Below are 23,703 nucleotides of genomic sequence, written 5' to 3'. Positions count from 1 at the left end.
GGTTTGCAATAGGATAGGATTCTACATGGGTTTGCAATGGATAATTTTTGTTAATGGCGTGCCCTTAACTGGTCGCCTTTTTTTACCTAATGATGACGGGGACGTTTCTTAATAGAAATTTTTCATATTTCGACTTTGCATTTATATATCTCTGCTTACAAATCACGTAGAGCAGAAATAAAGACAGTTTTATTATATAATTCGAACTCAATCTATCGATTAAGTCTAGTATAAACTCGATTGCTTCAGCCATTATTGAGGATTCGAAATATTATAAAGACTCAAATGTCCGATTCGCGTTAAGATACACGGTGTCTCCGCTACGCCCTTAACTGGTCGCGAGACACTACCGTGTCTCTTGATTATACATTGTTATATTCGATGAATTAGAGCAATTATATATACATATATATAGGTACGCTATTAGCACTTAAATTTTTGCGTTTTTATTGGTAAAAGTGGCCATTGTTATTACAGAAAGGTATAATAATATATTTAATGCTCATTTTAAAAACATTATGTTGGTTCTTAGAAATCTGAAAATGAAAAATAATTTCTTTACTAATAGTAAGAATAATTGTACAAATATACATAAATATAAGAAACGTGGAAAGAAAAAAATGCATAACGTCGACTCCTATGGAAATACAAAAAAACAATGAAACAAAAATAAAAACTCAAACAGACAAAAGTAAAATTGCAAAAAGAAATAACAGAAAGTCTAAAATAAAAATTTGTTATAGGATGAAATAAATTAAAAATGTTTTTACAGAACCTAAATGTTTTCAAATATATTATGCAGAAAATATAAAGATATAGTCAGATCTTATATTTAAGATCGTCTTAAGATCTCGTTTAACCAATCAAATAGCCGTATAACGTCATTTGATTGGTTGAACGAGATCTTAAGACGATCTTAAATATAAGATCTGACTATGAATACTGGCCATTGTGCTCTTTTTCTGTTGAATGCAGTCATTATATCCACATAATTACATACTTTGGATGTCCGTAGTAAGCACTAAGGATATCCGCTGGACGTCCCATTTATAGCCTATGGATGTTGTTAGGCGGAACATAGGACATCCTTAATACATCCACAGGATGTACACGGGACGTCCATCGGATGTCCTTGGTGCTCGCTTCGGACATCCAAATTATGTTGTAATTACGTCCATGTGTTGTGTGGGTATAATTGTTGAAATAAGAATTATTTTTTCTTAAAAACTAAATAAAATATTCTTTAAAAAATAAACACTCTGCAATCATATCTTTTCAACATATTTTTATATACATTTATTTTGAAAGAAATATTCAAATATTTAGTATTTTAGAGATCTTTATATGCTTTTATTTGTTGAATTACAGAAACGTTATTTTAGCCAAAAGTATGTTGCTCACCAGCTCAATCTTAATTTTGCTTTCTCGAGAGATTATCGAAGACTGACAATGTTTGCGATACAATATAAAATGCATAAAGAAAACTACAAGATTACATATAACAAGAGTCTTTTATTCCATTGTTACTATAGATCGATGAAAGTCAAAATACACGATTGAACAGTTTTCAAAAGATACTTTGAATTTAACATTTAAAATTGCCTCGAAATTAATAAGCATACAAGAAATCCAATCAGGAAATTGTATGTTTTATACCTCAAAAAATGTGTATATATATTGTTTAATTTTCACTGATTTTTACATTATTTCATATTTTTTTTTATTTTTACCGGATTTTTGTTACTTATATAATTTTTTAAGAAATCAAACTGTATTTAAATTTAATGAAAAAACGTCCACATTTTGATAAAATAAAACTTTCTATTATAATGGTACATGCGATTAATTAGTAAATAAAATAGAAATGCCTTAATAAGATATGATTATATAAAAATTGATTTTAAAAAGCACAGTAAGAATAAGACATTTTTATATAGAGGAAGTTGTTTTATAAAGAATAAATTAACGGTAATAATATTCGCCAATGTTATGTATTTAAGAAAATATGAAAAGATTTCTCAAAAGGTACCAAAAACGTTTAAGAATATATATTTTTGGCATTAACTTTATTATTACATTTAATCTCATTAATATAGTATTTGTTACTCTTACAGATTTAAATAATTAATATATAAAACTTTAAATACATTAACAATAAAATATAGTAATTATTATACAAATTAATATACAATAAAATATCAAATAAAAAATTTTATTTTAATAGTTAAACTATTGTTAATATTATGTAAACATATTAATTAAATAATAAATATTTTTTATTAATATATATATTTATGTTTTATTATTTACTACATATAGAACATATGTGTATATGTATATGTATATAAATTTATATGCATATTACATAATAAATATTATATAAAAGTAATCAATGTTTATATAAATATTGAAATAAAATAGTATAAAAGTCAATTTAACATTTATGATAATATATATATAATTATAAACAATAAAAAAATAATTAAAATTAATAAATAAGTATAAAATATTGTGGTATAATATGTTAAAAATAAATATATAAAAAAATTAATATACAATTTTATATAATATTTTGAGAAATTTCATAATTGAGGTAGTTTTGCAGTTTTATTAACTTATGTAATTATTGCAATTTTATGTTTGTATTATATGTCTGTTGTTTTATTCGCTAACGTATCTATTATTACATTTATAGTTGACTCAACTGAGTTATTTGAGCTAACTTCAGTTAGTAATTTTACCGTACCATGTATTTGTTGGATTCTTTGATCAAGTTATGAAAAAAATTCAGCTGATCTTTAATCTGTTTTAAACGTTTTACAGTCTTCTGGATAACTTCTGGAAATAATTGTTGCATATGTTGGCTCGCGAATGCAGATATCTGAAATAAATTTTTATTTATTATTATTAATCAGTAATTTTTTAATTAATCATAAAATGTCAATACATATATACACAAGCATGTAAGAGAAAAAGAGAAAAACATTGTATCTTGTACATTGTAATCTCTCTCTACATTGTAATAAAAAAATATATATATACAATATATTACGCAAAAATATATATAATTTTTATTAGTTATCGTGCAATTTACAGTTAATTATACATTATACATGCAATATATGATATGGCGGTATACATTTCGATTAGATATAAATATTAGAGTGAGAATTTTACTAATTTTACAAATAAAAATATAAATTTTTTTGAAATTTATAAGCTTTACCTGGTCAAGTTGATTTACAGAGTATGCATTATTAATAAGCACAATTAATGCTGCAGTAATATTGATATGGCTAAAAAATTAAAGCAATATATATATATATAGAGAGAGAAGAGAATTATAATTAACACATACATATTAATTAAATTTTTATCAATATAACTAGTATGTTTTATAAAGAAAATGTGTGCGTCCGTATGCAATATTTACCTAAATTTTATATCATTACAATTTGTTAATATTTCTGAAAATATTTTACTATTTTTAGCATGTGTCGCAAGAATAGAGAAAAAAACTTTAACTTGTATTTTAAACTGTTGATTTTGTATCTCTTGTTGCGTTTCATTATTTTTATTATTAAAGAACAAATCCATTTCAAATCTCCTTAAAAATGACTTCAGATAAAAAAGAACTTGGGGATTCTCGATGCAAGTAAGAAATTCAAACATTGTATAATCAGATGTTTCTTGGTATTTAGTAGTTGCTTCTGTCCATACTTGGCTCCAAACAGTGTAGTTCGCTCTTTTTAAACCATTACAATATGTCCATTTATGCCATCCAGTCATTATTCTACGATGTATAGAAAAGAAATATTTTAATTGTTGACACATTTATTCTTTGATTGATATAAATACATAATATAATTAAAATGAAATTTACCTATTTTTTTGAGGATTTTCTATATGCAATCTCAATTGATTTTTGGCCTTTTCAATACATAAAGTACTATTCATAATGCAACTCCATTTTGCAATTTCCTGCATTAAATATTTATCAATGTCGTATTTAGTGGGTGCCGTGTGATTGTATATTTGTTCTGCTACACGTTCAAACAGATTTTTTATTTTTTCTAATGACTATAATTTGATAAAAAATATTTTTCTATTAAATTAATTACAAAAATAAATCTAATACGCACAAATTATATAATATACAATATAATCGTGTTGTCCAGTATCGTTTAAAAATATTTCATAAAATGTATATTTTTATGTAATTTATTCCTTTTTAAATATTAGGTCATAAATATTACATAGGTATATAATAATAAACAAAAATTTCAATTTTGTAAAACTGTATTATGTAATGCACGGGTTTGTAAATAAAAAAATAATGATATATTATATTACATTCTTTTAAAATCATAAAAAAACTCAATTGTTGTTAAAAAATTGATTTGTAGAATAATAACTAAGATTCTTGTTTGTACTTAAAAATAAATGCTATTAAACGATGTAATTATTTTTTTTTTTATATGTATTTATAATTCAAACTTTATTTGACAGGTTTGTAATATATTTTTGAAATTGATTATAAAATTTAAATTAATTTGCTTATATTTTACGTATTATATGCTATATTATACTAGGACTGATTTAACTAATTCTTTATATTTATTTTATTTATATTATTAGTTTATTAAAAATAGTTTTATTCACAAATATATAAACTTACCGTTGTATATTTAGTTTATTGCATCTCTCATGTTAGATTTTTAAATGTTTTATTATTTATTTTAGTAAATTTTTAAAATTAATTTTAATTATATATGATTAATTTATATACCGTTGACATTTAGACATAATTCTATTTATTATATTTATTATATACATAAATTGACAGAAATTGAAATTGATAAACTGATGCATTGTAGAGGTTACTGGATTTTAATTATTAATTTAAGTTACTGGATTTTAATTATTAAGTTACTGGATTTTAATTATTAAGTTACTGGATTTTAATTATTAATTTAATATTTATTTCTATAAAGTAGCATTATTAATAGAAAATCCTCCTCAAATTCATTGAACTAACAAATTATCAATGTAAGGGATAGTTGATATTAAATTTGTGATTACAGTTGCTCCTCAAAAAAAATATTTGACCTCAGGGAAGAACATATCCTAAAAATGCTGTAGCTATTGATAGAAGATAAATTGTTACACCAATTAATCAAGTATTATAAAAGTTTATAGGAATTATAATAAAGTCCTCGTCTTATATGAATATATATACAAATAAAAAATATTGATGCCCCATTAATGTGAATATTATGTATTAATCATCCTAAATTAATATTTTGGATAATGTGGATAATTCTATTAAAAGCGTAGTTTGTGTTTGGGCAGTAATGTATTTAATTTAAGGAATAAAATATTTAATTTTTGTTTCCTCATGAAGGAAGCTTTGTTTGGTAAAACATTTTTTTCAGATTTCTATACCAATGTGTTTAGAATGTTTCAAAACATCGAAAACACACATTTTTAAAAAATAAGTATGTATATACGGATGTATGTACACATCCACATTTGTGTTTTTTTTTTTTCTCAAAAATTATTGGACTTGAAGCGCTCTAATTTGGCATACAAGTAAAGTAAAATAATAGTTTTATTCGCTGTAATTTCTAGAAAAAATCATAAAGTATTTCATTTTTTATAAAAGTTTGAATTTTTTTTAGAAATATCCGTGGTTGCTCTAACTTTGGTAAATTTTAAAATATCTTGATATATCTTTTAATATAAATTGGGCGCGACGGAAAGATGGATAGGACGTGGTCGGAAGCGAGACCGAGAAATAGACACAACACTCGACACACGCGTAACGTTCACAAAAAAAATATATTTATATAAACTATTAACAAAAATTACAATTAATATACCGCACCGAATTTACCGAGAGAATTAGCCGAATCGTAAATTACTAAGTGTCCGCAAGCACCGGTAATGAATTAGACAAAGACAAGCAATCTTTATCGTATGAACACACTTTATTCGCGATGAGCAATCGGAAAAAGCGCGCCGCGGTCGCGAGAGAGGAGGCTTATATAGGCCTTGTAATTCTAGAATATTCGAGTACATTTGCTGTCGTTCTATTGTGATATTAAGGGCGAAGGAACGTTTACTGTAATTATTTACTTGTTTTTCTCTCCTCTCGCGCGACAGCGGTGTTTACAATTTAGACTGTTTTAAGCGCTTATTTTCGAAGGCGCGGAGTATCCGTATACTCTCGCGGCCGAGCGCTAATTTAAATATAATTTAAAATACGCATGTTAGACCACGATATTAATTAATAAATTATATGCATGCTGCATGAGACATGATCGAGATGCATGAATATTTTAACGCTTTCTTGTCCGCGGGTTATTACCGTTCGAATCTCGAACATAAATAGACTACCATCAAAGGATGGTTGGTATTGAATTTGACGAGGTTCGGTAAAAGGGTTCATTTTTTATAAAATTTTTAATTTTTTAAAAAATGACTTTTGTTGCTCTAAGTTTTATAAATTTTAAGATATGGGGATAAATTTGTTACATGAATAGCCTATCATTTAAGAAGGGTTGGCATTGAGTTTGGCGATGATTCGTGATAGTTTATTTTTTATAAAATTAAAAATTTTTAAGAAATACTTATGCATTTTTATTTTTCGTAAATTTTGAAATATTGAGCAAATTTTCTTTATATGAATAAAATATAATTAAAGAAATTGAATTGGTGTTGAATTTAATATAGATCGGTAAATTATAAAATTATGAATTTAAAAAAAAAATCAAAATTTTCAGATTTTATGAAATAAATATAAGAGAGCGAGTGCATATAAATACACATACACATGCATCTATCTAACTTTTTGAAAATTATTATTTTATGTAAAAGAGTGCAAATTTGAACCTTATTTAAAAATTATCAATTTTATTTAAACATTTTTTTCTTAATAAATTAAGTTTAAAAAATAAATATCGAACATTTAAAAAAATTGAGCAAATTGAAATTTGCACATTGCTTCTTCGCCATATTAATTAAATTATGACTTCCTCATAGAGGAAGTTTAACTTGCACATTGATTGATCAAAATTTAATTTCATTCATTAAAATTTCGTTATGAGAAAGCAAAATTATTATTCTCTTTCAATTATTGCTTTCTCATGGAGCAATCTTAATGAGTGAAATTAAATTTTGATCAATCAATGTGCAAGTTAAGCTTCCTCTATGAAGAAGCCATATTTGAATTAATATATATAGCGAAGAAGCAATGTGGAAATTTCAATTTGTTTATTTTTAAATTCTTCTAACAAATATGAAATATTTACCAATGTTTTTGATCTTTCTAATATATAAAAAATGTTACCGATATAATTTACAATACCTGGAATAATTCTGGAAAATTTTCTCCAGCATTTAAAAATGGAATTATACTCGACATGTATTCCAGAGCTTTAAACATAGGATACCATGCTATGAAATCCTTCTCTTGCCATAAATAATTCGAGAGTTCCCAAAATATGGAAAAATTAAGTTTTTTCTGTGTCATTAGATGAAATGAGTCATCGATGATTTGGGCACGATTTAGAACATGTATATTTGTATACTGTTCAGAATTCAAGTAACGCGCAATTAACTTCCAATTTTTATCATCATAGTTGACGCGATAAAATCCTGTACACACAATATCAATTTTATTAATATTTTTTTGGTCAAAATATATATATGGAATAAGAAATATTCGGTATATAAATGTCTTTATTTTTTAATGGTTTAAGGTCGTATTAGTTATACTGAAAATTGGACGCACATTTTACAGTATATAATAACAATTTTTTACATGTTGTTAATTATAAAATAATTTTATGTTAATAATTAAATAAAAGAATAGAGTACTGAAAAACTGATTAATATATCAAGCGAATTGTATAAACAAAACTGAGTATGATAGAAAAATAACACTAGTTAAAATTTTTTTCGTTATTTTAAACTGAACAAAATGTTTTTAATAGATTTTATGCTGCAAGCCAACTTTCACCTGCACGTCAAAAATGGCTTTTATGCGATATTTGAGATTTCTTGTGAAAAAGGAAAACTTAACTAAAAATTCTGATTACATGTGAATGTATATTGTTTATCATCTATAAAATTGCATTTCTGACTTTTCAGATAATGTTAATCTTTTTTACAAAAAAAATTTTAATATTGCAAGAAAACGGCATTTTTACATTAAACCTCAATAATTTTGAAAATTTGTATTGCGACATCATTTTCAGCATCCAAAAATCTATAAGAAACACTTTGTCCGCTCTAAAATAATTTTTTGTTGTAAACTAGTATAATATTTCTATGCAAATTGTGTTTAATCATAAATTTTAATCAGAAAGAAATATTTTTATTGGCTCTCAATATAAAGAATATAAATATGATGTTTTCTTTTTTTTTTTTTTTTTTTTTTTAAATCGGTCAACAGAGCCAAAGCACGAAAAATTAATTATTCGGAACTGTATCTCTTGGTTTGAGATCACTAAGTTCCATATATAAATTAATCTCGAAACTTACATATGGAGAAATAGGCGTGAAAAATATAGGTCCCAAAAGTCACTCAAGCGGGAATCGAACCCGCGTCTTTCACTTTCCGGGCGACTGCTCTTACCAACTAAGCTATTCAGACCCTTTCGATCCTATATTTTTCATTTGCTTTTTAGTAGATGTTAGTAAATAACGCCGTGATTAGGCCAAGGCGTGAATAAAATCAGAAAGAAATATTTAGGGAAAAAATAGTGGTAAGAGCAGTCGCCCGGAAAGTGAAAAAAAAACATCATATTTATATAAATTTTAATGTTGCGGAATATTTTAAAGGAATATTATTATTTATTGTAGATCTTATGTGAAATGTAATTTTAATTCTTTATAAAAGAATATTAGAAATAAAATAAGTGAAAAGGATATATCTATTGTATAATAAGAGAATCAAAATATATTAATCTTTATGATTTATATTTACCTACCAATTTGTTGTAAGTTCAAAATTACCCAATTTTCTGGTTCAGATAATGGTATGTCTAATATTGGTTTTGAGCGCGTCAAATAATAAATATTTGAAGCAGTTACGTTAAAATTCGTAATATTTGCTTCTTCAGTAAAAGTGACAGGTATAAAATTAGGTTTGTGATTCATGTCGTCCTCAAACTCTACAAACATTTTCGCACGTTCTCTAGAATAGTATCGTGTAACATTTAACACGGGACAATGCTGCTGCATAGCCCAAAAAGCCATCATCTCTTTTACGTCCAAATTATAATTTGTAAGATTTAATTCATTTATGACAATCTGCATAACGCTCCATAAATCATTGGGAGTATTTACCGTATCATAAGAAATAAATCTGTAAAATTTAAAATTGTAACAATTAATAATACATCGCACATCATTAAATTGCAATCAGAAAATATAAAATTATGATAATTATACGTTTTCACTAATATAGCTGGCATAATTCACTTTGATTAATGCCGATTCTTACGAAAATTAAATTATGATAAAGAGCGAAATAAGTTTCTAATAATTTTTAAACACGCACTTCGAATAAAATAATCTATATACATTTTAAATTAATGAAATATAAATAAATTGCAGTACGTGTTTAAATGTATTTCTTAAATTAATTATTTTAATATTTATATTAAATATGTTATATCTAAGAAATCTTAAAATATATTAGTTGAACATTTATGTGAATATTTATATATATTATGTATTTCTATTACATTTATCTCTGTCTTTATTTACTTATTAATTAACAAAGTTAATAATATTTATCAATGTTTAACTTTTCTTAATTTTTTAATGTTACTTATGCAAGTTCCCATAGTCATTGAATATATCTACTAGAATACTTTCATATATGTCAGCGTACAGTTTTTATCTTCTTTAGAAAAGCTTTTTAGGCATATTTTTTTAAGATTTTGCTATTATTTTGTATTTATTTTCCTGTATGTGTGTCTCTATGTATTTTGATAATAAAAACACTATTTTAAAGCTAAAAATTATTTTAAACCAGACAAGGTAATTTAAAAAAATTTTGACTGCTGAAAATGATGTCGCAAACTAAATTTTTCATTAGCACTTCGATTTCCCAAAACAATTGAGATGTAATCAGTAAAAAAAGTTTTTGTGTGATAATTATGAGACTTTTAAAATAAAAAATTCATGTTATCTAAAAAATCTTTTCATCATATCATAACGCGGGAGGGGAGCGGGAGAGGGGGGGGGGTTGAACAACAGTTTATCCTCTATAAGATGCATTATCTTTATTCCAATATCTTACTTTTTAGTCATGTTAGGAAGGATTTAAATATGGAGTTTGGCTGAATTCTTAAATAGTGTTAAACATATTCTCAAAAAAACCTCAAAAATTAAAAAAAAACATTTTTTGCATATTGAACCTCAATTATTTCGGAAACTTCAGGTATTAGTGAAATATGGTTTGCGTCATCGTTTTTAGCATAAAATTGTTTTCAATATACTATAAGATTTATATTATATTATACTATATTATACTATAAGATTTTCGAAAATCTATAAGAAACACCTTGTCTCAATAAAAATAATAAAATAAAAATATTTTTTGTATATATTATTATGTTACATTGTAAGTATTGTATTATTTACTTCTTGTTTAAATATTCGTTAATGCCCTTCCAAAATGCGTTAGATGGAATTATTCTTTCTAACATGCGCCATAGAGCTGCTCCTGTAATAAAAATATAAAATATGTTTAAAGTCATATACATATATATTCTATTTACAAATTCAACCCCCATCGTATTCATAAATTCATAAACAGAACTATTATAATAAAAAAGAAATAATTTTAAATTTAATTTTCCTTTGTTTTTAGCAGAATAAAAATAATAAATAAATGTAAAATTAAAATTTTTTATCTTATCTTAAATATTTATAATCAGCCATTCAACTATTGTTTAATCATATTATTTACAAATTTTATTTATATATTTGTAAATATACTTTATACTAGTCAAATTACATTATATTATTCAAGTACACATACAAACATACCCATAATATGAGAAAAAGGAGAAAGAGACTTAATTTTAAATATATAATTAGAATATTTCTTAAAATGATCTATAGCAAATGGATGTAAATAATGAGAATCATGTCGAATTTGAACTACAAACAAGTCCATCATCCGAGAATCTGGAAATGTCTGTAGAAAGAAAAAGAAGCTTGGATTAATAATATTAATTATTGTGTACAATTATTTGTTAATTCCAGAAAAAGTTTTTATATTTAATAAAAGCTTTTATTAAGAATTTAACAAGGCTCTGTAATATAAATATAAATATAAATTGAGAGTGTCAAACAGGCAATAAGAGCCAAATCGCGGATGACAGTGCGTTATCCCAACAAACTAAATTTTTTCTTTAGGATTAAAAACCTGTGCACAAGGCACTAAATTTTACTTGGACAAGGCCAAGATTTAAAATTGGAATAATCTCTACAAGAGATTTAATTCCATACATCCCCTGTTCCCCCCTTAAGGAAATAAAAGCATTTATATTTTTTAAAGCTTTTTATATTAGATATTATAATTTTATACAATTTTATAGAATTTTTATGAGTAATATGTAACAATTGCAAGTACATATAAAAATATATTATTAAATATACTCAAAATATATGTACATTTCTGGGTTTGTGTGCAAAATTTTTTTAATTAGTTAAATTATTGTAAAAATTTGAATATATATACACATATACACATACGTACATGTATATTATGTTATTATAATTTAAATAAATTTGCACACACACACAAGTAAATATTTTGAATATATAGATGTTTTCTATTCTTAACGAATGACAATTTGAGTATATTTTATATTGTCGTAATATAAAATGGAATTTTTATAATTAGCTTAATAAATGTGAAACAACCTTATCAATTATATATGATTCGAGGAACACAATAAAGCCTTCGTTCAACCATCTGTAAGATCGACATGACGGATGGAAAAAATTATGAAACCATTGATTTAGTATAATGTGAGTTACTGAACGCATTGATAACATTTTAAATCCAACAGGATAAAATTCTTCAGAGTAGATAATATTTGTTTCTCTAAAAATTGTATATAAATCATTTATGTCGACATTTTTTGAGAGATATTAATATTATATTAATATTTTATTATTATTATTATGTTATTATATAATTATTATATTATTATGTAATAATATTTTTATTATTATGTGCATATTAATTAACTTTATTTAATAAACAAAAAATTGATTAATACAAAAATAAAAGAAAAAATAATACAAAGTACAAACTTTCTTATACATTTTCACTTCTATCTACTTTTTTACTCATGCAATGAATGCAATAGTAAGAAAATAAACACATATTTGTAGTATTAATATTTAAACTTCCTAAATCAATAATTTAAATTTTTAATGAAACACATAAATGCTATATGTACATACATATATATATATATATATATATATATATATTTAAAATTTAAAATTTAGATTAAATAAACTCATAAATATGCGGTCATATATATATATATATATATATATATATATATATATGTATATATATACTTATATATATACACACATACACATATATCTGTTACATATATGTATAACTGATTAAGTATGCCAAAATATTAGTGTAGAAAAATTAATGTTTTTGAATTATTAAATCTTTAAAGCTAAAAATAATATTACAACTGTATATTAAGCTATAATTAAATTTTTTTCATAATTAAATGTATTACTTGAATAAAACCACTCCATAAGTCGGCCTGATATAATCGGAAAACTCCATCGGAATAACAACGTAATCTATTTTCGGCACGCTTCTCGAAATAATCCTCCAATTATTTTCTAAATACATGGTTACATTTCCTGCAACATATTGCGCCCATTTCATGTAAGGTATCAAGTTCCTTTTGCACCAAAAAGAGATTTTGTTCTTCGTGGAAATAATAAATTCCAGCCAACCGGACACTATAATCGTGACATCGTTTACAGGTATTTTATGTGCAATGTGGAACCGTGCACGCGTCAACCCGGTATACTCAAATTCGATTTTTCGTAACGGCATATTTGATATAGCACTGTTTTTTTGATCGTGTTGGACGGAGATGTTAAAAGTGGCTTTTAATTTCGGCTCGTCCCAACATGGAAATAATTGTCGAGCATTTCTCGATTGGACAAAACGTGCGAATAACCACCTAAATTTTAAAGACAAACGCTTTAAATTAGATAACGATAAGTTTTCAGCAGTTGTTGTGTAGAAACATTAAAGATTGCAGAATATACCAGAGAAATTTATAGATAATATTTAAAAAATATATTAGAATGTTTACTGTTATCTATAATAAATAAAATTATATAGATGCTAATCTAGATAAAATTTTGATGTCAACTTATCTTTATATAACTAATAAAAATATATATTATCCATATCTGTGCACCTTAGATAAAAATAATGTTATTCTTATTTAATTATATCTAGAATAATATTCAGATATAATTTGCTTTAAAGTCCTAGCAATAAATATATACTTATCTAATAAAACTAAAGCAGATAGAGCGATAAAAACGTACAAATAAAAAAATGAATATATTATATATCCCTTTTATAACTTACATTGTTTTTATAATTATGTTTACATAATTAACCGATTTAGATAATATTATCTAAATGAATCACTATATTTTTATCTAGATATATTAAAATTTAAAATAATTTTTATTTTATGTAAGATTAATCTACATATGTATCTTATTATATATAGATAATTTTAAAATCATCTAAGCATAGTACAACATTGTATATCATATACGAGGTGTGGCAATAAAGAAACCGGACTCATGCTCTAATCCTTTATTGAAAAAATATCAGACAATTGAAATGTTGTCCCCTTCAATGTAGTCCCCTCCCTGATCCCTACATCGCTCCATGCGAATTTTCCATTGTTGGAAGCAGTGCTGCAGGTCTTCTTGTGTTATGCTGTTCAATAGTTGCGTCGCTTTTTCTTTCACTGCATCCATGGACTCGAACCTGGTTCCTTTGAGCGCAGATTTGACTTTCGGGAAGAGAAAAAAGTCGCACGGTGCTAGATTCGGCGAGTACGGTGGATGTTCCATCACTAGAATGTTGTTTTTCGCCAAATATTGCTTCACACAGATAGCGCGGTGTGTGCCGGCGCGTTGTTCTGATGAAGAATCCATGATGCATTCTTCCTCATGTCTGGTCTCTTTCGTCGCACACGTTATTCAAAACATTTTTATAATAAATCTGATTGACCATCTGATCTTCAGGCACCCAATCAATGTAGAAAATTCCTTGGATATTAAAAAACACAATCATCATCGCTTTAAATTTGGATTTGCTCATGCGCGCTTTCTTCATTCTAGGGGATTAAGATCTCTTCCAATGCATGGATTGTCGCTTAATCTCTGGATCATATTGAAAAATTCAAGTTTCATTACACGTAATTATGTTTTGGAGGAAATCAGGATCATTTTCAATATTTTCAAGAGCGTCAGCGCAGTAATTCACTCGACGTTCCTTTTGCTCGGGTGTGAAAATTTTTGGCACCATTTTAGCACACACTTTTTTCATGTCCAGATCGTCGTGCAAAATCTGTCTGACAGATTCTTTATTGATGTTAGTAAGTTCAGAAATTGCTCGAATGCTCAGGCGGCGGTCTCCTTGAACAATTTTACTGACTTTCTCCATATTATCTTCAGTTTTTGCAGTTGGAAGGACGGCCCGATTTTGAATCGTCCCCGACGTCTTCCCTACCCTCCTTAAACTTCTTAAACCACTCGAAAACTTGCGTGCGAGATAGACATTAATCACCATAAACTTCTGTCAATAAATTGTAAGTTTTTGTGGCAGATTTTCCTAGTTTTGTGAGGAATTTGATGTTAACACGTTGTTCTACATTAGCACGTAACATGATTCCGACGGAGCTCAGATACACGATCCGCTTCTAACAACGGCTATGACCAGACTAACCGCAGCGCATGCGTGAAACTTTTTGTGAGCGTAGAGGGGAGTCCACGAGTCAATGCCCCGCTCTCCTCTTCGTTATCGACGTGGTCGGAAATGAGGAAAAAATCAATCCAGTTTCTTTATTGCCACACCTGGTATGTGTACATAAATATTAGCTTATTCTTAATATACCATATTTACTTATTTATTATTTCTTATACTACTTTAATTAATTTTTAATTATAATTTATTATAGTACTTTTAATATACTTACGTTCTAATAATATCATTAGGTTCTCCTTTTATATAGTAAAATTTCAAATTCGGATTAATTAATGATACGTCATATCTTACGTACAGAGTGTAAACTCCACAATCTAAGTTTGTATTATTAGGCAATAAATATTCAACAAAATCGAAAATAGCAATGTCCTCCAGATAAATAGAATTAAAATTTGGAATATGGATTGTTTTATCAAGCGATTTAAAATTCACTTCTTTTATATTCATGTATTTTGAAATATGTAAAGTTATGTTTGATATTTCACAATTAATATAAAAAGTGGCATTTAACTCGCCACTGGGTGAAAATTCTGGTAACAATGCGATGTCCAGATTGTAATGAATCGGTATTATACAGTTGTTATTCGATGAATTACGGTAATTAGGTACGCTACGGCACTTTACTTTTGCGTTTTTTTTGGTAAAAATGGCCAGTGCTATTACAGTGACGTATAATAATATATATAATGATAATTTTGGAAACATCATGTTGGTTTTCAGAAATCTGAAAATAAAAAATAATATCTTTGCTAATAGTAAGAATAATTGAACAAAAAAACACAAATAAAGAACGAGAAAAGAAAGTGCATAGAACGTCGACTTCTCTCTGAGAATGTACAAAAAGCAGTGAAGCAAAAATAAAAATCCAACAACAAAAAAAAAAAATAAAATAAAATTGCAAAAAAAAAAATAAAAAAATCTAAGATAAAAATATCATAACCCATAATAAAAATACAAAAATTAAAATTCATAATAAAAATACAAAAATAAATCTTCAAGATATAAGAATTATTAAAATTGAAAATAAAGAAAATAAAAATTTCCAATAAAAAAATATATAAAATAAAAAAAATAAATAATGAATAACTTAGAGAAAAAAAGTGCAAAAAAATACACCATTTATTTAAATATAAAGTCTATCAATTTTACAAAAAATGTTTATATACATATAATGCATTTTATCTACTTCGACTACGGAAAGGGTGTTAATTTTACTTAAAAAAGTTTGATATAATTTGTAACAGCTCTTTAAAAATTAATATACATATAAAAGGTAATAAGAGCTAATTAAGTTCTTTCATTAATATTTATTTGTTGAAAAAGATTTATAACATAAAATATTAGACAGAAATAAATTCCAACGTTTCGGTTGCCTTTTTCAACCTTTTCAGCGCATCATTTAAAAAATTAAAGATTAATAGAAATTAACAATCAATTATTCATAACTGTCAATATAATAAAACTATACAGAAACACAGTTATTCGCATAAAACTACGTCAAGCTATTTTTTTTTTTAGAAAACAAAATCAACGCATTTTTAAAGTATGAGCATTTTTATATATTCTATTCCTCGAATCGTCATTCTATGTAATTGTCGCGAAATAGATCTTTCGCTAATTGTTCGGTTAGGAGGTCAGTTGCGAATCTCGATAACAGCAATTGTTATCGAAATGTTAATTTTTCGTATACAATGATTTTATAGACATATTAACAATTGCTGTTATCGAGATTCGCAACCGACCTCCTAACCGAACAATTAGCGAGAGATTTGTTTCGCGACAATTACATAGAATCATAGAATGACGATTCGAAGAATAGAATATAATCTCTAAAAACTCACCTTTAAAAAAAAATAAAAAAAGGCGACCAGTTAAGGGCACGCCATTAACAAAAATTATCCATTGCAAACCCATGTAGAATCCTATCCTATTGCAAACCCATGTAGAATCTTATGAAAAATTAATCATTGCAAACCCATGTAGAATCCTAGGCAAAATTAACCATTGCAAACCCATGTAGAATCGTACCCATTGCAAACCTATGTAGAATCCTATGAAAAATTAACCATTGCAAACTCATGTAGAATCCTATGAAAAATTAACCATTGCAAACCCATGTAGAATTGTATTAAAAATTATCCATTGCAAACTTATGTAGAATCCTACATTGCAAACCCATGTACAATAGAATTGTATGAAAAATTATCTATTATAAACCCATGTACAATCATAACAAAAGTAATGAAATAAAAAAAAAATTGCGCCAAGTGAAAGTAGAAACTTGTACCAGTGGAAAATTAAAGTTGCAGACATATATAGAGTCGTATAATGAATCAGTAAAAATTTAAATTTGCAAATGTAGAATCGTACCATAAAAAAACTTATCTTTTAAAAAAAAAGATAAACAAGATGCCAAGTCCATGCGCCATGTGAAAAAGAAATAAAAAAATTTTAGTTAAAAAAACTGGGCGCGCTGCTAAGTTTCAAAATTACAATGCACCTTAAAGTAACATTAATTAATTTAAACACAAAACATATTTTAACTGTAATGAGTTTAAAAGTAACAATTTAATTTTAATATTGTTAGAATATTATTTAGCAGCGCTCCCAGTTTTTTTAACTAAAATTTTTTTATTTCTTTTTCACATGGCGCATGGACTTGGCATCTTGTTTATCTTTTTTTTTAAAAGATAAATTTTTTTATGGTACGATTCTACATTTGCAAATTTAAATTTTTACTGATTCATTATACGACTCTATATATGTCTGCAACTTTAATTTTCCACTGGTACAAGTTTCTACTTTCACTTGGCGCAATTTTTTTTTTATTTCATTACTTTTGTTACGATTGTACATGGGTTTATAATCGATAATTTTTCATACAATTCTATTGTACATGGGTTTGCAATGTAGGATTCTACATAAGTTTGCAATGGATAATTTTTAATACAATTCTACATGGGTTTGCAATGGTTAATTTTTCATAGGATTCTACATGAGTTTGCAATGGTTAATTTTTCATAGGATTCTACATAGGTTTGCAATGGGTACGATTCTACATGGGTTTGCAATGGTTAATTTTGCCTAGGATTCTACATGGGTTTGCAATGATTAATTTTTCATAGGATTCTACATGGGTTTGCAATAGGATAGGATTCTACATGGGTTTGCAATGGATAATTTTTGTTAATGGCGTGCCCTTAACTGGTCGTCTTTTTTTACCTTTTTTTAAAGGTGAGTTTTTAGAGATTATATCATTCATTTTTGTATATTTTTATGACCGGAATAGAACAATTATTAAACATGTTTATCTAAACTTCTTTGCTTAAAATGATGTGTACAATCATATCCTAGAATCCTGATCATTCCTCCTAAAGCACCCTATTTATATAAATTTACCCATATGTGTGTGTGTGTGTGTGTACTAATGTCGAGCATTTTTTATACATTTTCTATTAAATTTAGATAAAAGTTGCAGGATTTCGAAAAAGAAAAAGTTGACACAGACTTTTTCCTAAACGGGCGATTTTCAAGGTTATTTAAAGGTCACTTATATTTTCAAAATAGAATTACCTTAATTTTTCTCATATAAATCGATTCCTCGCAATATTTACTATAAAAAGTTGTAAAGGTATAATTTTTACATAATCTTACATAAACTTCGAAATATTACAAATATTTTATTTTATGAAATATTTCAGTTTATGTAAAATTATGTTAACTATCTTTTAAATTATTAACTTTTAGCCATCTTACCCTTACAACCTTTTATAGTGAATATTGCAACAAATTGGTTTATATATATAATATATATATAACATCAGTTATTATTGATTGATGTTTACATTTATTTTTAGACTTACTAGAGCTCAAATGCTCCACATTTTTTGCAAAAACTGTTTATTCTACAGATTTCAAATATGCTTTTAAATGATGATTGAATATTTCCTTTTTTTAATTATTTTTATTATTATTTTTCAATCTCAATCAACTTTTATAACTTTATGCCAGCACGATACAAATACATGTGTCTTTATTTTTTTTATTATTTTCATTATTATTTTTCAATCTCAATCAACTTCTATAACCTTATGCCAGCATACAAATACATGTATGTCTTTATTATTGTATCAACTCTTGTCTTTTCCATGTAACCATGTCTTCATAGTTTGAATTATCCCTTCATCTTCTCAATCTTTCGCAGAGATTTAATTAATTAAATACACTTCACACGAAATAAAGTTTGCTGGAAGATATACAGCAAACGATAACTGTAAAAACATGATTACGTGGAAAGAACAAGAGTTGGTACAGTAAAGGCAAGTAAGTAAGTACATGTAATGTATCGTATTGGCATAACGCTATATCCGCGGAGCAGATAATGTGGCTGTAGAGGTAGTCTGCAGTGCAGCTAATGTGGACTTAGATGTTGATTGAGATAATTGTCTAATATAAAATAGAATTTAAAAATTTAGTTTAAAAAGCTGTTGCATATATAAATAAAGTTTATTTTTTCTAAATTTGGAATATGTTTAATTAATTAATTTTTTAAGTCTATGTTTAATAAATTTTTTAAGTCTGTATTCAATAATTTTATTCATTTGATAAATACATGTATGTCTTTATTTTGATATGTTTAATATAATTAGAAATTCATTATTAATTAGATATGTAAACTATAAATTCATATATAATATTTGAAAATATATGTGAATATTTAAATTTTTATCTTCTCCTTCCTCTCCTTCAATCTCTTTAATATCAATATGTGTATGTGTGTACACGCGCGCACATTTGTACGTATTTATTTAATTATTGGATAGTTGAGAGTACTTAATTGATAAAAAATTATGACAATAATAATCCTTGTTTTTTTTTCTTATTATTTACTCAGATTTTTTGTCTATCTTATAAGATAAACACTTTAGAGATTGAATATTTCAAGTAAACTAATTGTAAGTAAATTTCACATTAATGCATATAGATGTTTAATCATGAATGTACTAAATAAGTACACAAGACGAACAGTGAGTGAGTGAGTGAGAATGAGAGAGTGTGTGTGTGTGTGCGTGTGTGTGTGAGAAAGAGAGAGAGAGAGAGAGAGGAGAGAGAGAGAGAGAGAGAGAGAGAGAGAGAGAGAGAGAGAGAGATAGAGAGAGAGAGAGAGAAGAGACGAGATAGACGCTCTATGCCTCTATCTCTCTAGATGTCTCGCTCTCGTCCCTCTCTCTCTCTCTCTCTCTCCTGCTCTCTCTCTCTCTCTCTCTCTCTCTCTCTCTCTCTCTCTCTCTCTCTCTCTCTCTCTCTCTCTCTCTCTCTCTCTCCTCTCTCTCTCTCTCTCTCATCTCTCTCTCTCTCTCTCTCTCTCTCTCTCTCTCTCTCTCTCTCTCTCTCTCTCTCTCTCTCTCTCTCTCTTCTCTCTCTCTCTCTCTCTCTCTCTCTTCTCTCTCTCTCGCGCAGAGTCTTTATCCCCCCTAACCCCGCACCTGCCTATGCGTAGCGCCACTATCGCCATCTGTTGTAAAACGTGCGAGATGGACAAAATTACCACTACATGCATCTTGCATGTGTTGTGTACGTGTGATATATGTGTGCGCATGTGTTGTATACGTGTGAATACGTGTAGCACGATACTACTATGTATGCGTGGTCGATGATGATAATGATGATAATGATGATGATAATGATGATAATGATGACGGGGACGTTTCTTAATAGAAATTTTTCATATTTCGACTTTGCATTTATATATCTCTGCTTACAAATCACGTAGAGCAGAAATAAAGACACTTTTATTATATAATTCGAACTCAATCTATCGATTAAGTCTAGTATAAACTCGATTGCTTCAGCCATTATTGAGGATTCGAAATATTATAAAGACTCAAATGTCCGACTCGCGTTAAGATACACGGTGTTTCCGCTACGCCCTTAACTGGTCGCGAGACACTACCGTGTCTCTTGATATAAAAATACTCATGCTTTAAAAATGCGTTGATTTTGTTTTTAAAAAAAGAATAGCTTGACGTAGTTTTATGCGAATAACTGTGTTTCTGTATAGTTTTATTATATTAACAGTTATGAATAATTCATTGTTAATTTCTATTAATCTTTAATTTTTTAAATAATGCGCTGAAGAAGGATGAAAAAGGCAACCGAAACGTTCAAATTTATTTCTGTTTAATATTTTATGTTATAAACCTTTTTCCACAAATAAATATTAATGAAAGAACTTAATTAGCTCTTATTGTCTTTTATATGTATATTAAAAAAGTTTGTTTTTATCAATTTTATTAATATTGTATAATATTCGATTTGACAATAAAATTCTTTTAATTCTTTTAACTCCCAATTTAATATAGACCAATGCCTGATTAATTTATAATATATATTTATTTTGAAGTAAATAAAATTATTAAATACAACAATTAATATATGTATATATATATATATATAATATTATTTAAAAACTGAAATTATAAATGACAAATTAGAATCACCAGTGTAAACACCAATGGAATATAATAAATGTAACTTGTAATATCAAATATTAAATAATTTACACTACAAAACGAGAGTTGTATATTGTTAGGATTTAACCTATATTGATTATATATTTCTGTTTTTCCAAATTTAATAAGATAATATGAACTTTTGTCTTCTTATAAGCTTCTAATTACATTTCTCTGTACCATATATTTTATAATATTGTGTAAAACAACTCGATTAAGAGAGATAGCATATTTTTTTTATAAATGTTACAATCGGAAATATATAATATATAAATTTTGCACGAAAATGTGTGTATAAAATAATATCTCATCTTTAAAAACTAAATATTAAACGTTGTATTTTCAGTTATGTTTATCAATATGTTATTGTTATCAGAATTATATGTGTTACTTGTAAATCATGTTTAGATAAAAAAAACGGATAATAATAAAGAATTAGCTGTTGCGAAATTAAACTCAATTCAAATTTTGTCATTATATTATCTTACGACAAATCTGAACTTAAAAAAGCGAATATTTATTATCATTTGTCATTGTAGAGAAACACTTGTTTAAAAAAAAAAATTAATATCCATATTTGTTCTTTTTTTTATAATTATGACATATTTAATTTTGTAATAACGTTCCAAAAAAAACATTAACTCTCGATATCTATTAGAGGTAAAATAAATTAAACAAGTATACACAATTTGTTATAGGATATAACAAATTAAAAAATGTTTTTACAGAACCTAAATGTTTTCAAATATATTATGCAGAGAATAAAGATAATTGTTGAAATAAAAAGTATCATTTTTTCTTAGAAACTAAATAAAATATTCTTTAAAAAATAAAAACTCTGCAATTGTATCTTTTCTACATATTTTTATATACATTTATTTCAAAAGAAATATTAAAATATTCTGTATTTTACAAACCTTTATCTTTTTATTTGTTCAATCACAGGCGTTATTTTAACCAAAAGTGTGTTGCTCAATCTTAATCTTGTTTTCTCGAGAGACTATCGAAGACTGATAACGTTTGCGATACAAAATGAAATACGTAAATAAATCTACAAGGGCGATACAAAATGAAATACGGGAAATAAGGTTACATATAACAAGTCTTATTCCATTGTTATTAGATCAATGGAAGTCAAAACACGATTGAACAGTTTCAAAAAGATACTTTGAATTCAACATTTAAAATTGCCTCGAAATTAATAAGCATACAAGAAATTTAATCAGGAAATTGTATGTTCTATACATTAAGAAATGTGTATTGTTTAATTTTCACTGAGTTTTGTACAAATACATTATTTCATATTTTTCTATTTTTACGTGATTTTTGATACTTATATAATTCTTTAAAAAATCAAATTGCACTTAAATTTAATAAAAAAAAACCTTCTTAGTTTGATGAAATAAATCTTTCTGTTATAATGGAACCTGCGATTAGTAAATAAAATAGAAATACCTTAATATGATATAATAATAATACAAGACGGAGGGAAGAGCTTCTTATAGAAGTCCTGCTCAAGGCATGCAGACCAAGTTCATTGTGTCGTTAATAAGATATGATTACATAAAAATTAGTTTTTAAAAGCATAGTCTTAAGTGATAAAAAATGTTTTATGGAGGAAGCTTGTTTTATAAAGAATAAATTAACGGTAATATTATTCGTCAGTGTTATGCAGAAAATATGAAAAGAAGGTACCAAAAACGTTTAAGAATATATATTTTTGGCATTAAATTTATTATTACATTTAATCTCATTAATATAATATTTGTTATTCTTACAGATTTAAATAATTAATATATAAAACTTTAAGTACATTAACAATAAAATATAGTAATTATTATAAAAATTAATATAAAATATCAAATAAAAAATTTTATTTTAATAGTTGAACTATTGTTAATATTATGTAAATATATTAATTAAATAATAAATATTTTTTATTAATATATATATTTATGTTTTATTTATTTACTACATATAGATCATATGTGTATATGTATATGTATATAAATGTATGTGCATATTACATAATAAATATCCCAGCAAACACCGATATGTAATTGTTACATTGCTGTAATAAAATGGAATATAACAGGT

General features: G+C 26.1%; 1 protein-coding gene across 1 annotated transcript; it reads right to left on the bottom strand.

The window, feature by feature from the left end:
* Positions 1 to 2,519: 2,519 nt before the first annotated feature.
* Positions 2,520 to 22,609, bottom strand: LOC114942549 (aminopeptidase N-like). Its single transcript, XM_085481852.1, has 12 exons — positions 22,524 to 22,609; positions 15,306 to 15,818; positions 12,801 to 13,259; positions 11,947 to 12,133; positions 11,068 to 11,218; positions 10,660 to 10,741; positions 8,997 to 9,373; positions 7,370 to 7,659; positions 3,884 to 4,080; positions 3,434 to 3,793; positions 3,227 to 3,296; positions 2,520 to 2,881 (listed from the first exon to the last, which is right to left on the bottom strand). Exons 2-12 carry the CDS (start codon positions 15,800 to 15,802, stop codon positions 2,738 to 2,740), a joined length of 2,814 nt encoding a protein of 937 aa, XP_085337978.1. The 5' UTR covers positions 15,803 to 15,818; positions 22,524 to 22,609; the 3' UTR covers positions 2,520 to 2,737.
* Between the last annotated feature and the right edge of the window lie 1,094 nt (positions 22,610 to 23,703).

Source organism: Nylanderia fulva, unplaced genomic scaffold, assembly GCF_048542155.1.
Source record: "Nylanderia fulva isolate GAGA-0341 unplaced genomic scaffold, ASM4854215v1 Scaffold190, whole genome shotgun sequence".
NCBI classification, from domain to species: Eukaryota; Metazoa; Arthropoda; class Insecta; order Hymenoptera; family Formicidae; genus Nylanderia; species Nylanderia fulva.
This window is presented reverse-complemented; position numbering and strand designations above follow the sequence as displayed.

Excerpts from the sequence above, each read along its gene's own strand:
- LOC114942549 (XM_085481852.1), bottom strand. The coding sequence starts at position 15,802 with ATGATGTTTCCAAAATTATCATTATATATATTATTATACGTCACTGTA. Across the intron at positions 7,660-8,996 it reads TTTGAACTTACAACAAATTG|GATTTTATCGCGTCAACTAT; the intron begins GTAGGTAAATAT and ends TTGTGTGTACAG. Across the intron at positions 2,882-3,226 it reads CTGTAAATCAACTTGACCAG|ATATCTGCATTCGCGAGCCA; the intron begins GTAAAGCTTATA and ends AATTTATTTCAG.